The sequence below is a fragment of the Phascolarctos cinereus genome, unplaced genomic scaffold (genome assembly GCF_003287225.1).
Source record: "Phascolarctos cinereus isolate Bilbo 61053 unplaced genomic scaffold, phaCin_HiC Scaffold_2;HRSCAF=192, whole genome shotgun sequence".
In the NCBI taxonomy this organism is placed as follows: domain Eukaryota; kingdom Metazoa; phylum Chordata; class Mammalia; order Diprotodontia; family Phascolarctidae; genus Phascolarctos; species Phascolarctos cinereus.
In genome coordinates, this window is record NW_027555625.1 from 252,212,674 (window position 1) to 252,228,646 (window position 15,973).

Below are 15,973 nucleotides of genomic sequence, written 5' to 3' on the forward strand. Positions count from 1 at the left end.
TGAGGAAACTGAAGTTGAGAGGTTAATTGATTTGCCTAGATTCATATAGCTAGTGTTTGAGGTGGGATTTGAACCCAGGTCTTTCTGACTCTAAGGCCAGCACTTTGTCCACTGAGCTGTGCTGCCTCTAATTGAATAGGAAAGATAAAAAGCTTTGTGCACTTAATGAAAGCTTATTGAATTGTTAGGCTGAATTTGGGTTCTAGTCTCCTGACTAGTATTATTTTTCGCTAAATTTGGGTTGTGCCACTAACTAGCTCCAGGAACATTACTTCCTTTCTCCAGACCTCTTTTTTTCCTCCTCTGTAAAATGAAGGATTGGGGCTATATGGTCTCTAAGCTCCTTCCTAGCTTTGAGTCTACCAGTAAGTTACTTCATCATTTACTGGGGTCATAAGTTCCTTAAATATTCCTTAAATAGCAGTGGTGATGTTTCACTATTGAAAAATCTGTCACACACCTTGTTCAGAACAAATGTGTTCAATGGAATGATATACTTTGCTATAACAAATATGTAAATGACGTCTTCAGTAGTGAGCAGGCAGTGGTGTTTGATTTATGCCAAATGGTCTCTAACTTTGTTATTTAAAATATATATATTAAAATTAAAATAGACTTTGTATATCCTTGATTGATTTGAGCAAGGTTGAAAACTTATGAGAATGCCTATGGTATCTTCAGCAAATTCAGATGGTGAATTTGGTTATTTGTGCTCCAAAGTAATTTCAGTTGAAACTACTTGAATAAGAATGAGTTAATGCACAGATTATATACATCCACACAGCTTTGACAGGTATAGAATTTCTGATTTTTTTTCCTGGTGTAACATTTGGTTTCACTTAAAAAAAATCTTCCACCAAAACAAACCCAAAAGAGAAAGGGGCCTCTTCTCTTCCTTTGTGGATGGCTAGTTTCTGATATTTTAAATGGGTAAATGGGCAACCTTGTTATTTGACTGTGGTCCTGGAGGAGGTGCTACTTTATCATATTGGCAGTGGTATTTATAGTTCACATAACTCTCTCTGTACCCCTTTTTTCCATGATTCAGTTTCTCATTTTATCTCTCCTAGCTCTTGAGCACGTTCCAAACTCTGTTCGCTTGTGGAAGGCAGCTGTGGAGTTGGAAGAGCCAGAAGATGCTAGAATAATGCTGAGCCGAGCTGTGGAATGCTGCCCCACTAGTGTGGAGGTAAGTCATTGAAGTTATTTTTAGGTAACTACTTCAGGTTTGGACTGTGCATCAGACGTAGGTTGGAAATTTGGCGTCTTGGAAATAAGTTCTGCACTGAACCTTTATTAGGTTTATTGTATTCATTGTATCTGGGTAGTGTGAAGTTTTTTGCTTACCTAATGAGCAAAAATGGTCACTTTGTATTTTCTGACCCAAGTGGGCACTCCCTTTAAATTGCACTTCTGTTTATGTTCAGTATTTTGTTCGTGCCTCTAGGGCTAATAGTTGGGAGGAGAAAAGTGGAAAGATAGAAATAATAGGATATGTCTGCCCAGTCTAGCACAAAGTCATTTGTGTTTCAATAGCCATCAAGTCTCTAGGTTTTGAAAGCTTTTTCCCCTTTCATTGTTTAATGCAGTGATTCTTAATCTTGTGGAGGTTGAGGGTGGCATATCTTTGAGCTTGATCATTTTGAACTATATTGGGGTATTGCTGATGAAGTGTCACTAAGTTTAGCATTAATATGATTAGAGCAGGAGAACGGGGGTAATCTGGGGAGGAGAGGAAAAGGGGAGGAACTAGGTTGTCTAAGGAAGGGTGAACCAGCCTAAGTCAGAAATGGAGGAGGTTTAAGCTGTAGTGCCAGTCTGTAGTGGAATCAGGTCCATGAGTAGGCACTGCATTTTTAGCCTTGGTGAGATGTAGAGACCCTGGCTTTTTTTTTTTATTTTTAAGGAATGGATTTAATAATAACATCACAGAATCATTGACTTGATTTAGTCTAGTTATTGGAAAAATTGGCCTGGAATTCTATTTGAGTTTTAAAAATGCTAACTGAAAAACTCATGAATAAGTTAGTAGTTACTTAAGAAAAAGTTTAATTTAGTGAGAATTATTGCTGTAAGAAAAATCACTCAATTCATTTTTAAAATCAAGAGGTTGGTTGAGTTTTCATATACAACTAGTTGTGTTTAAAGAGAAATTTGCCTAAGTGGTAGTAGCATTTCCCAAGTCCTTTTTGGTGGTGCACATTCAGATTTATTCACCATCTAGGTTAACACTGCTGCCTCGAGCACTTTCTCCTGTGGTATGGTAATCTGTTTCATCATCTGGAGTGTCTTCCTATGCAGCTTTGGCTTGCTTTGGCAAGGCTGGAGACCTATGAGAATGCCCGAAAGGTCTTAAACAAAGCACGTGAGAACATTCCCACAGATCGGCACATCTGGATTACTGCAGCAAAACTAGAAGAAGCCAATGGAAATACTCAGATGGTGGAGAAAATCATTGACAGAGCCATCACATCACTTAGAGCAAATGGTGTAGAAATCAACAGAGAACAATGGATCCAGGTAGTGACCCATGTCTGCCTTGTCTTAAATGACTATAATATAGAATCAAATATTTTTAAATGTTTTAAAAACTATAATAAATATTGAGAACATCAGTATTGGGGGAAAATAACCAGCACATTTAAATGAGAGGAATCTTACATGAGATGAGTAATTAGCATTTGTATACTTGTAGCAGCAGTGAAGCACAGTTGCATAGGCATAAATATACCAGATATAATTATATATTTGCCATATGCTGTAATACCTAGCTTTTCATTCTTTCACAGTAACCACTTTACTCAAACTTTTTGAGTACAGATTTCTGAAGAATTTATATTGTATATTTTTATGAGGCTGGTTATAATTTGCCAATGGGGTTGAAAAATGGCATCTGTGATTAAGAGGTGGATGATTCTAGAAAAAAATGTGTCATAATGCAGAAGCTCCTGTATTGGAAAAATTTCTGTCATCCTTAGGAGAATCTTTGCCCTGGAGAGAACACTTTGCTTAAAGTTAGGGTCTGCAGTATTTACACTTAACATTATATGTCTGTTTTTAGGATGCTGAAGAGTGTGATAAAGCTGGGAGTGTGGCCACCTGCCAGGCTGTTATGCGTGCAGTCATTGGAATTGGGATTGAGGAAGAAGATAGAAAACACACCTGGATGGAGGATGCAGATAGTGTGAGTCTGGTATATTTATAATTCCGTGTGTGTGTGTGTGTGTGTGTGACTGTTCACTTCATAAATTTTATTTATTAAATACTCACTATGTGCTAAGTATTAGAATACAAAAACAAAAAATGAAACAGTCCCAGCCCTCTGGCTGTTCCAGCCATCTTACATTCTAACTGGGGAAAACGATATGAATACAAATAACTAAGTGCAAAGTGTATACAGAGCAAGGGACTGCTAAAAATTGGAGGTGATCAGAAAAGGCCTTGGCTAGGAGGTAACACTTGAACATAGCCTTGCAGGAAGGTAGATAGGCTAGTCACATAATATCTGACCAGTTTTCACCCCTGTTCTTCATTCTTTTTTCTTTCCCTTTTTTTGTTTTTTTTTTGGTGTGTGTGAGGCAGTGGGGGTTAAGTGACTTGCGCAGAGTCACACAGCTAGTGAGTGTTATGTGTTTGAGGCCAGATTTGAACTCACGTCCTCCTGACTCCAGAGCTGGTACTCTGTCCTACTGCACCACATAGCTGCCCCTTCCCCATTATTTCTGAAGGCATATTAAGCAAATGTAAATCTACATTGCTGTGAATTCGTGGGGTAAGTTGACTTTGTGGGTGTTGGACTGCTGACATGGCTACAATGGCTATAGCTGAGGAAGGAAAGATAAATTATAGTCCCATTTTATAGTAAGACACCTTGTCATTTGATAACATACATGAAATTTGTTGGTATACATATATATCCCCCACAATGTACGTTCCTTGAGATGATTTAAGTCTTATTTATCTTTGTATTTTCCTTGTCTGTTGAATATAGATGCTTAGTAAATGTTTTGAATTAACAAATGACAATATTTAATAAATTAACTATCCATAGAGAATAAGAAGACATACTATTTAGAAGCAACTTTGTAATTGAATCACAAGTAGAACATATCAAATGAGCAGTAATTGTCTACTCACTGAAATAGAGAGCAAGTAATCATATCCTTAAAGACTTTCACCAAATTTGTATTTTCTTCCCTAACTGTTCAGAGCCATATTTTTTTTCTCTGAACTTAGAGCCAATCCTCTCTGTTTAGCTATTCTCCTTATTTTTACTTATTTAATACTAATCTGTTTAGATGTGACGAACATACGACGGGAATGTTTATGCTATTTTAGATTTTCCTCTAGATAACTTTGTCTTTCACACATCGCTCATTAATATACCTATCTTCTAAGTAACTCTTATCAGAAAGAATAAAACCTAAAGCCTTTTCTGTGCTGAAGGGTAGAATGTTCTTTGTGCTGCTTTCCACGGTACCAAGGACCGGCTCTGTTCATCTCTTGGGCAAAATCATACTAGGCAATGATTGAGAAACTTAAGTTTTCACTGTTAATTTCTCTGCATGGAAATGATTACATATTATTTCTCTGCATTCTCTTCAGTTTATCGTACTTTCATTAAGTGTCTCCTCTGTGTAAGGCCCCAGACGAGAGACTCTGGTGATAGCGGCATAAAAGATGATGTCCTCCTCAAGAAATTTATAACTCAATAGGAAGAAAGAGGCTGTACAACTATGATAGAGATTACAGTGCAAACTTAGTGTATAGGAGATGTCAGATGGAGTAGCATGAATGGTTCAAAGAGAGAAGGATCGCTTATAGCTGAAACTGTTAGGGAAAATTTTATGCAACACATGGCACTGGATTTGGCCTTGAAAGAGAAAGATTTCAATAGGCAGATTTGAATTGGGAGTTTGGGATACATAGTCACTTCCAAGTATAGGAGAAAAGCTTGTGTGAAGGTGGGAGCAGAGAGTTCAGGATTTAGGAACAGTGGATTGTCTAGTTTGTTTAGTATTGTCTTTTTTCATCCTGATATCTCTACCTAACTGGGTACTAGAAGTTTTGTGGTAGGTGTGACGTTGCTGCTTTCTAGGCTGGTCAAAGGTACATAGTCTGGTTATCTTACAGAGGAACCAATCTGCAGTAAGAATCGCTCTGTCATTTCCATTGCTATTCTAAAATTTTTTCTGTAATTGGTGATGTACTTATTATTTTGAGGATTGGTGATAATTCATACTCTCCAGGAAGATGATTGGAAACTTGGGCAGTGGCTTTTGCACTGGTTTCTATAGACTTCAAGTTTAGTCACTCCTTCGTCATTTTATCTGAATTGTACTTCACAAATAATATTTCTTTTGCCTGTCTTGTGCATGACTCTTTCCCTTGGTATGCAGTTGTGTTAGCTTTTTGTGACAAGGTCAGTTTATGCCTTTTAGAACCTGGCATTTAGCTTCAACGGTGGTCATTTCTATCACTATAGTCTCCTATCATTCTACTTCTCCCTTTTCTTTACTTCTTCTAAATCTGTTCCTTGTCTTCATTAAGACTTCTGAGTTCCTCTGTGCCTCAGTACTTTCCCAGTCTGCTCTGACTTCACTTTCTTCTCTCTTTGACCTTAACTTAATAGTTAGCCATTTCATCTCTATCTTGTCCTTGGCTCTTGAATCCCTGACCCCCTTAACCTAGTGCTACTTTTCTCTTGCCAAACCTCAGCCCTGGATTATGCCCAGCTTTCACTTCTGCTCCTATTCATGAGCCACTGAACATAGTTGGAGGAAGTTTCACAACTACTGAATGGGTTCATTACAAATTTATGTTATCTAACCTCAACTGGGCCCTCACTGCAGTAAGGCAGTCCTTTTATTTCTCCCTAATGGATTTCCTATCTGCAGAAGCTATTCCAAACTTTCTCTTCCCTCCTTAGGGAGAGAACTTCCCAAACCTCTGCCTCCCTGATCTCTCTCAGCTGAGAATATTGCCTCTTATTTTGCTGAGAAAATTGAGACCATTTGATAGCTTTCTCTTGTCCCATTCTTTTCATCTCAAAGCCCCTTAGTAGCATATCATCTCTGTACTACCCTCCTTTCTCAGTCTCTGACCAAGAAGTACCCCTTCTCCTCCCATGTGTACTGGATCCTATTCCTTCCTGTCTTCTCCAGCACCATGCATCCTTGGTCATCTTCCTTCACCCTTCTCCCTGTTGGGGGGGACCCCCCCATCTTCAGTTTATCCCTATTAACTGGTTCCTTCCCTGCTGCCTCAGAAATACCCAAGACCTCCCATCCTTAAAAAACCTTCACCAGACACTACCATTCCCTCATCTCTCATATATTATCTATATATTTCTCCTCCTTTTCTCAGCTGAGATCATGAAAAAGCTATCTATACTTGCTGTTTCCACTTCATTTTCTCTTATTTTGCTCTGAACCCTGCTCAGTCTAGTTTCAGACCCTGTCACTTATCTGAGATTGTTCTCCTCAAAATTACCATTGGTCTCTTAATTGCCAGATCTAATGATCTTTTTTTTTTTTAAGTCCTAAGACCAGTAAGTGGTGCAGTGGATTGAGCACTGGATTTGGAGTCAGGGAGACCTGGGTTCCATTTTTGCCTTAGATACTTACTAGGCAAATCACTTATCTCTCTAAGCCTCAGTTTCCTCACTGTAAAATGAAGAAATTCTAGTGCTCATCTAATAGGATTGTTGTGAGAATCAAATGAGATAAAATTTGTAAAGCACATTGTAAAACTTAAAGTGCAAAGTGCTAAATACATGCTACCTGTTATTGTTATTCTCTACCTGTCTATTCCATTTTACAACTGTTAACCACCCTCTCCTCCTGAATACTCTCTCTGTTCTGGGTTTTTTTGGACACTTTCCTATTCTGGCTCACCTCCTACCTGTCTGTGTGCTTTTTCTTAGTCTGTTTTGCTGGCTTATCATTCATATTATGACCACTCCTAACTTTGGTTGTTTTCTAAGTTTCTTATATTAGACCCTTTTCTTTTCTCCCTCTGTATTCTTTCTTTGGGTAATTTCTCTTAGTAAATGCCTTCTCAAGGCATTTAACTATTTCTGTGCAGATGACTTCAAGATTGATATATCCAGCACCAATCTCTCCTGAGTTTCAGTTCTACATCATCAGTTGCTTATTGGACATTTCAAAATGAATGTCCTAGAGGCCTCTTTAGTGCAATATATCCAAAATTTATTTCATCAGCTTTCCCCCTAACTTCTTTCCTTTTCCAGATTTTCTATTGCCAGATATTAAATTTTTCTGTTGCCAGATTATCTTTCCACTCATACAGTTACCACCAACAGACCCTCATGATTAGTTGAAATAGCCTCCTAATTAGTCTTTCTGCCTCAGGTCTTTCCCTACAGGCTACTGTTTTTCCTACACATTGTTGCCAAGTAATTTTCTTGTAAACACAGATCTGATTTTGTGACTTCACTACTCAATCAACTCTAATGGCTTCCTGTTATTCATAGGATAAAATATAAACTCTTCTGTTTAACTTTTAAATCCTTATACAAGCTAGGCTTAACCTTTCATTGAATACTACCCCCACTCCCACCTTTTGTGGTCTAGCCAAACTAGCTATCTCTCTGATTCTCATAGTGTTCCATCATCCAAATCTATGCATTTGCATTGGCCATCTCACATACCTGGAATATATGTACTCCTTCCTTATTGCCACTTCATAGTGTCTCTCACTTTAAGCATCATCTTCTACGTAATGCCTTCCTCATTTCCCAACCTTTTGTGCTACCCCTCCCAAACTGCTTTGTATTTTTTCACTTTATATTTGCCCTAAACAGGGTGCCCCAAAAGTATTAGTACAGGTGTAAGATTTACTAAGAAGGGAGGAATCAAACATTTCGTAAGGTTTATTATGTGTCAGGCACTGCAGTTAATACTTCAGAAATACTGTCTCCTTTGATCCTCACAGCAACCCTGGGAGGTAAATACTATTATCATCCCCATTTTATAGTTGTGGAAACTGGGACAGATGAGTTAAATGTCATACAGGTAATAAATGTCTATGGCTTGAATTGAACTCAGATCTTCTTGACTCCAGGTCCAGAAGTCTATCCACTGTGGCACTTAGCTACCTTAATAGATTAATGCTATTAAAGCTTAAAATTACACTAAAACTTTTTGGGATACTCTGTATAATTTTTAAAATTTGTATGATCTTTCCCAGTAGACTGTCACTTCTTTTTGAGTTTTTGTTCAATTCTTTGTATTTGTATCTCCAGCACTTGTTACAGTGTTTGGCACATAGTAGGCACTTAATAAATATTTATCAGTTGATTGCTTAATAATTTTTTTTGATTAAAATCAGTTATTAAGTACCTACAATGTGTCAGTTACTGTGCTAGGCGCTAGAGAAAAGTGAAACAGTATTATAAGATATTATTATATGCATAATAATTACAACATTATTATATTATGAACAACAATATATCCCTTCTGTGAGGGGAAGGGATACACTGAAAAATACAGATGATTTAAAAACAAAAGAAATCAATAAAAACTTACTTAAAAAAAAAACCCTACTCTTAAGGTGCTTATAACCTAGCTGGGGGATACATGTACGTGTGCGTGCGTGTGTGTGTAAAATAATAGATATGAGGTCTTTTTGGTAGGATGGCATTAGCAGCTGGGAGGATCAGGAAAGGCTTCATATAGAAGGTGATATTTGAGCCACGTTGAAGAAATCTAGGAATTCTAAAGAGGTGGAAATGAGGAATGAATGAATTGCAGGCATGGATAGCTGATGCAAAGGAATGGAGTTGGGAGATAGAGTGTTGTGTATGAGGAACAGTAAGAAAGCCACTTTTACTGGACCATAGTGTATGTGAAGGGGGAGTACTGTGTTAAAAAGCTAGAGAGGTAGAATGGGATCAGGTTTTGAAGAACTTTAGATACCTGTAATCAGAGGAGTTAAAGTTAGAGCTCTGGCCTTGAAGTCAGGAGGACCTGAGTTCAAATGTGACTGCAGACACTTGACACTTACTAGCTATGTGACCATGGGCAAGTCACTTACCCCGATTGCCTCACCCCAAAAAATTTGATCTCAAAGGCAATAGGGAATCACTGGAGTTTATTGAGTAGGAGAGTGACATGGTCAGATTTATGCTTTAAGAAAATCACTTTGGCAACCTTGTGGAGGGTGAATTGGAGTGGAGAGAAACTTTTGCCAGGGAGATGAATTAGGGAACTATTGTAGTAGTCCAGGGGAGAGGTAATGAGTGTCTGAACTAGGGTAATGGTTGTGTGAATGGAGGACAGATTTAAGAGGTGTGTTATAGATAGAAACAAGATTTGGCAACTGATTGGATTTGGTTATGTGTGGTGAGTGAGGGTGAGGAGTCAAGAGTAACTGGAAGAATGATGGTGTCCTAAATAGAAACACAGAAGTTTGGGAGAAGGGTGGATTTTGAGAAAATTATGATGAATTTGTTTTAAATATATATGGGACATCCAATTTGAATGTCCAGTAGACATTGGTAATACACAAGTGGAACTCAGGAGAGAGACTAGAGTTGGATATATAGATCTGGAAGTCATTTATGTAGAGATGATAATTAAGTCATTGAGAGAGAGAGAGAGAGAAAAAAAAACCCTGTAGCAGACAATCTTTTGTATTCTACTTAAAATTGTTAGCAAGCAGCAGCACCAACCAGAAACAGAAAACTCCATATGTTTCTTGTTTGTTTTTCAATTTCTTATATCGCATTTCCTCTATCGTGGATTATAACATTTAATTTTTGATCAATTAATATTATTATGCAATTGCTAGTAAATATCATTACCAGGGAATCACAACTGTACAGGGATGAATCATTCCATCTGTTGCTGTTGGAGAATACTCTGATGTCTGTTTTTATCTATTTTTCCCTTCTGTGTAGTGTGTTGCCCACAATGCATTGGAGTGTGCCCGAGCCATTTATGCCTATGCCTTGCAAGTTTTCCCTAGCAAGAAGAGTGTGTGGTTGCGAGCTGCTTACTTTGAGAAGAACCATGGGACCAGGTATGTTGTGGGATGGTTGGTACCTTTCATTTGGGAGTAAATCCATAAGAACAGTTTTAACTTCTGATTTGAGTAGCAGCTGCATTAAATTCTCTTTAAGAATACATTAGCTCTCTTCTGTATGGTTAAACTGATCCTTTGTTTGGAGTGATTTATGGGTGGAAGAAGTACTCAGAAGGCAGGTCATGATGAGGATAAAAGTCTTTTATAACACTTTGTGGGCCAGCTACTTTGTAGTCTTGCTTGTTAATCTTTACAATCATAGTGTGCAACATTATAATTTTTCAGGTGGAGAAATTGAAACACTAAGGGAGAAATACCACCTACTTATTTGGTGGCAGGTTCAGAGTTAGAATGCACTAACCACTGAGCCGACTGAGGTTTTTTTTTTAAATCTGTCAAGTATTTAGAATACTTGATGCAGCAGGGGGTTATGATAAGTTGCTTATTAGAATGGATATGAGAGTAAAGGTGCTGAGAGATCTTCAGACAATTGAATTGGGCTTGTAACAGTGTGGGAGGGTGAGTCATTTGGGATTAGGATCATATGCTTTTCATTTAAATTTGGTTAGTTCTGATTTTTGGCTAATGCTAGTGCTCTGAGGAGGTCCTGGATAATTTTTAATTGTCTCTTTAATTGAAAAAATATTAGAGGTTTTGTTTATTGGATATAAGCTCTGATTAAATTAAGTGTTGCAATTTCTTAAATATTTAACTCTTGAGGGTATTAGCACACAAACACATACTCTTGCTGGTGTTTCTTAATATTTATTCTATATGATATACATCTGACATTGCTTGAATCTGGGTTGACCCTACTGAATTTCTATTTAGTGCCAAGTTGTTTTAAAATACTGGATTTTCTTTCTCTCTTTTTGTAAGGTTGTTAATTCTTTCCTTTTAGGGCATTTCTCCGTGTAAATCCCTAAAATGATAACTTTAGTGTGATCAGCTACCAGCCTCTACAAGGCTATATTTATGTTTGTAGCTCTTTAATTTCCATTTTACTACAATCCAGAAGCTAAGGAAGTAAAGGAATGAGAAATCTCAAACCGTTTTGGGTTTGGGTGGTGTGTGCATAGGACCACACAACTGTAGCCCTAGTCCTTATAGCCTTAGAAGGTTTCACAGTGATCACTGGACTTTGTGTGCAGTCTGTTTGCCTTCAGTCCATATAGTTTGGTATATGAGCCTAGAACTGTAGAATCTCAAGAGCTAAAAGTTAACTAAAAGGTCATCTAGTATAATTCGTACCTGAATAGGAAGCTCCTCTAAAACATCCCCCAGCTGCTGCTTCCAGGGATGGGGAGCCCACTTTTTTTTTTCCTCTAGACCTGTGATTTCCTTAGTAAAGGGAGCGTCTGGTGATGATACCCCTTCTCACCTCCCTAACCACCTATTCTTCAATTTGTAGTCTTGAGGCATAGGTGGCACAGTTGATTGAGCACTGGACCACTAGTCACCAAGACTCAAGTTTCTGTGTGATCCTACCTGTGCAAAGCACTTAACCTCTCTCTGTTTCAGTTTCCCCATATGGGAGGTGGAGATAATTGGATAAAATGTAACAAAATATATAAAGTGCTTAGTGCTTCAAAGCACTAAATAATGTTAGCTATTATCATTTTTACTGAGAATGTCAGAGGGTCAAGGAGCTTTGTTACATGGTAAGGGTTCTGTTTGTGGGGAAGGGAGAATCATTTAGAAATGACAGTGATTTTTTTTTAAATGCCCCAATGAAATATTTTTTTAAAGATCAGGGAGCCTTCAAATGTCACTATAAGATCAACCATCTTAAAATAATATGCTGTTTGTCATTTTCTTCTTTTCCTATCAGAAGAATAAACTCCACTATAATTTTTTTTTATCACTGTATCCAGACTGTTTTCAGTGATTCAAGGTGAAAATGCCTGACTTAGCACCATATCCTATGAGAATTACTGCTTCAGTGAGTAGGCCCTTTTCAAGACACACAAGCTGTAAAAGGGGTCTCTCCTGAAGTTGCTTTTATCAGAGTGGTAGTTAAAACAATGAGGTGCTTTGTAGAACCTTACTGTGAAGTTGGTTTTAGGATTTTTATGGGCAAAAAGAGTTTCCCGAATCCTCCCCATTGTAAAACTTGATGAATCGTTTATAGTTTTGGACTTTGAAACAATAACTATATTTACAACATCAGACGATAGTGGAAGTTAGTACACTCGCTTCCACAAGTTTATGGCCGCAAGTCTGAGTAACTACAACTCCCTGTTGTCTTGTAGGGAATCCCTTGAAGCACTCCTGCAGAGAGCAGTGGCCCACTGCCCGAAGGCTGAGGTGCTCTGGCTCATGGGTGCTAAGTCCAAGTGGCTGGCGGGAGATGTGCCTGCTGCGAGAAGCATCTTGGCCTTGGCTTTCCAGGTGTGTATAACTGTCACTAACACAAGCAGGGGAAATGTCAAGGCCTGAGGGAATTTGAACGTGAGAATAACAACGTTTCTTAGAGGATGTGCCACCTACTGTTTTCCCAAGGACCATTTGATTGCTCAGGAATGGATTAGTCCCTGCATTGACAATAGGTCTGAAGCAGGAGGGAGTGAAGGCTTGAATGTATCTGGCTGCATTCTTAAACCAAATAGAAATGATTTTTGGATGCTTTGTTCTCAATATCTTATCTCCCCTCCATTAATGAAAATAATCAAGAAATTAGGAATAGGCTAAAAATTAGGATATGAGATGTTACACAGATAATTTGAAAGGATTTCGTAGTTTTGGGTGCTAACTTAGCAGAAAGGGCAAAAGAAGGTCTGCTATGTATTGATTTATCTGGACTGGTGCCTTCTGAGTCTTTCAGATCTCTTAGTTAATCTGAGTCTTATTTGGTTTCTGCTGCTTGGTTCAAAATTTGCTTTCAAAAATGGGAAATTTGTTGCAACTGGTGGCACCTTAGACTTCAAGTCATCATACCTCAAGCTTACTCTATTTAATGTGTACCTCAGTGTAAATATTCTGCAACTTTATGGACAGACATTTTTATGAGAGAAGAAGTGTCAAAGAAATTCCAGTTCCACTTCTGGAATATGTAGCAACTTCTAGAACTACACTTTCTCCATGTAAATTGAAGACAGTGCAGATGAACTTGAGAAAGTGGCCATGAAAATATAGTGAATGATTCTTTGTGTAAGAGGCTCTGACTTTGGGATCTAAGATAGCAAGAAACCCATTCATTGCTGTGAGTTTAGAATACAAAATCATAAGAAATTATCCTACATATAGTTAACATTAGCTGGCTTTGGTTGCAATCAAGTATTTGTTCACTTTACTTTTTTGTTGCTCATTTTTAATACATCCTGACAACTTTGGCATTAACCAAATACATTTTTAAAAAAATTAATGCTTCCTTAGTTTCTTAGGTAACTGCCCTTAATTGAATATCCCTTAACCTCTTACAGTTGTTCTAAACAAAGACATGTAAAATACTTTAGTGCTCTGTATTAATCAGGTGGATAAGGTGAAGGTAGGAAAGAGGAGGGAAAGAGTATAATAGTGCTTTTATAATCCCAAATAAGATAATCCAGAAGTATTTATATTTGACTTGAGACAGTGCATTATTCTTTTTTTAAATAACTGATTTACATTTATATATATATTTCTCGACCTGAGACCATTCCCTTGATTAAACATAGATTTTTATCCATTTGCAGAAGGATATTGGCCTTGGTTTTTTAATTTTGTCATCAGTAATCCATACTTGAGTTATCAAGGACTGGCCATACATATTTATTGTCTCTAAATAATATTAATAATAGTTGTGTGGAGGAGAGAGAAGGGGAGAGGGGGAGGTAGAGAGGGAGGGAAAGAGGAGAATGTGGGGGTTACATAGTATACACTTACAGCATACCCAGTGGGCATAATTTTGCAATTTTCTCTTACACTATTGAGGTAGCTCAGAAGTTTTAACCAGGCTAGAAATAAATATGCTGTTCATAAACTGTATGTGCTTTGCTTGTTTTTCTTACAGGCCAACCCCAACAGTGAAGAGATCTGGTTGGCTGCTGTGAAACTTGAGTCAGAGAACAATGAATATGAGCGAGCAAGGAGGCTGCTGGCCAAGGCTCGGAGCAGTGCTCCCACTGCAAGGGTGAGCAAGGGAAGGGGAGGAGCCATGGGCCTGCCCATGCTTTGTAGGTGCCCTCTGTGATGGAGTATTGTGAGGAGGCACTGGACAATTCTGTTCAGGCAGATCAGGTCAGGGGTTGAGGCATCTGGGGTTCTGTTACATATATTGGAAAATATCTTCTTATTGCTAATGATTATGGTTTTCTTGTGGAGGAACAATGTCATTTTTTGAACAAAGCTGTTCTAGTTTGCCTAGCACACAGGTGGGTTAGGTTTTTGTCTTTAGGATCTAGTGTTGTTATAATACAGAACTTGTGTAGATCCAGTGGGTTCTGTCCTTGGTTTTGTTCTGTTCAACATTGTTCTAATTTTGATGAGAAGTAGTTGATGTGGTAGCAAAGGGCAGGTGTCTCTGAAGTCAGATAACTTGGGGGAGGGGTCTTAGTTGTCATTCTTATACTTAGCAGCTTTGTTACCTTGAGTAAGTCACTTTTACTTCACTTGATTTCCCTGTGTATAAAATGGGAATGCTATTTATCCTAATTATTTCACATTGTGATAGTGTGGAAAGCACTTTGTAAACCTTAAAATACTATAGGTTGTCCCTAGAGTTTAGGGCAGTTTTAAGCTTTAACCTTTTAAAATTGCACTAAGACTTTTGGGACTCCTTGTATAACAAGAGGGCCTGGATCTGTGAGTTCATTGGTGCAGGGAGCTCCCTCTGCCAGTCAAAGTCATTACCTTCTCTGAAACTTATAGTCTTAGAGAGTTACTTAGGGCAGGGCTTCTTAAACTTTTTCCACTTACAACTTCTTTTGGCATTGCTTGGCCTGAAGCTTTGTTTTCAGAATCAAGGCTGCAATGAGGAAACAGTTGCATGATGCAGTACAGATGAGGGCTGCAGAAACACCTCGGATTCATTACACATTTGATTTTGAATTAAGTTTTGGTGTTTGGGCATTCAGAAACTTTTTACTGTTGCCAAATTTTTCGCTGCCCTGTATGGTGTCTTGACCCACAGTTTAAGAGGAGTACTTAGAGGTTGTGACTGGCCCAGAGTCACATAGCCTGTATGTGTCAGAGGTGAGATCTAAATCCAGGGCTTCCTGGCTGCAAGGCCAACTCCACTGTGCCTCTCATTAAAAACAAAACCAAACCACACAGACAAAAAACCCCCACTAAATAGATGTAAATTATTATTATGAAGATATGACATGACAACACATCTTCATCATATTTACAGTGACACAAAAGTGGAAAGGAAAGCTAATTGTGTTTAAATGGCAGAATCAGAATTGGAAAATAATTCCATAGGCTAGAATTATGGACAAAATCTAATAAGGTAAAATTAAATAGAGACAAATATAGTGTCCTACCCTGAGATTTTAAAAATAAATTGGATAAGTATAGGTTGAACAGACTGTAGCTGGAAAGCAGTTCATGTGAAAAAAGATTTGGAGGTTTTAAGGAACTTCAAGCTCAGTATGAGTTAACATTATGACAAGGCTGTAAGTAAAGCTGATGGTATCTTTGAGTGCATTTATAGAAACATAGTGCCCAGAAGGAGGGAAGGTGATAGGTTCACTTGTGTTCCATCCTGGTCAGACCTTTCCTGCATTTATTCTGGGGTCCATCCAGAGGAATGTAAACAGCATGGTAAGGGAATTCAAAATATACCATAGTAGGAGCTTTTTGATGAAATAGGGATATTGAGCCTGGAGAAGAGAGAACTTAGAATGACATTATACTTGCCTTCAAATATTTGAAGGAAAGGCATGTTAAAAAGGAGATATTTAGGGGCAGCTAGGTGGCACAGTGGATAGAGCACCAGCCCTGA

General features: G+C 38.1%; 1 protein-coding gene across 1 annotated transcript in view; it reads left to right on the forward strand.

Moving 5' to 3' along the window:
• The window catches only part of PRPF6 (pre-mRNA processing factor 6), a 70,572-nt gene that overhangs the window by 26,142 nt on the left and 28,457 nt on the right, over nucleotides 1–15,973 (forward strand). The window contains exons 10-15 of the mRNA XM_020981663.2: nucleotides 1,071–1,189; nucleotides 2,302–2,520; nucleotides 3,062–3,184; nucleotides 9,923–10,044; nucleotides 12,300–12,438; nucleotides 14,039–14,158. Coding sequence (XP_020837322.1) covers nucleotides 1,071–1,189; nucleotides 2,302–2,520; nucleotides 3,062–3,184; nucleotides 9,923–10,044; nucleotides 12,300–12,438; nucleotides 14,039–14,158 — 842 coding nt within the window. The remainder of the gene's footprint in view (nucleotides 1–1,070; nucleotides 1,190–2,301; nucleotides 2,521–3,061; nucleotides 3,185–9,922; nucleotides 10,045–12,299; nucleotides 12,439–14,038; nucleotides 14,159–15,973) is intronic.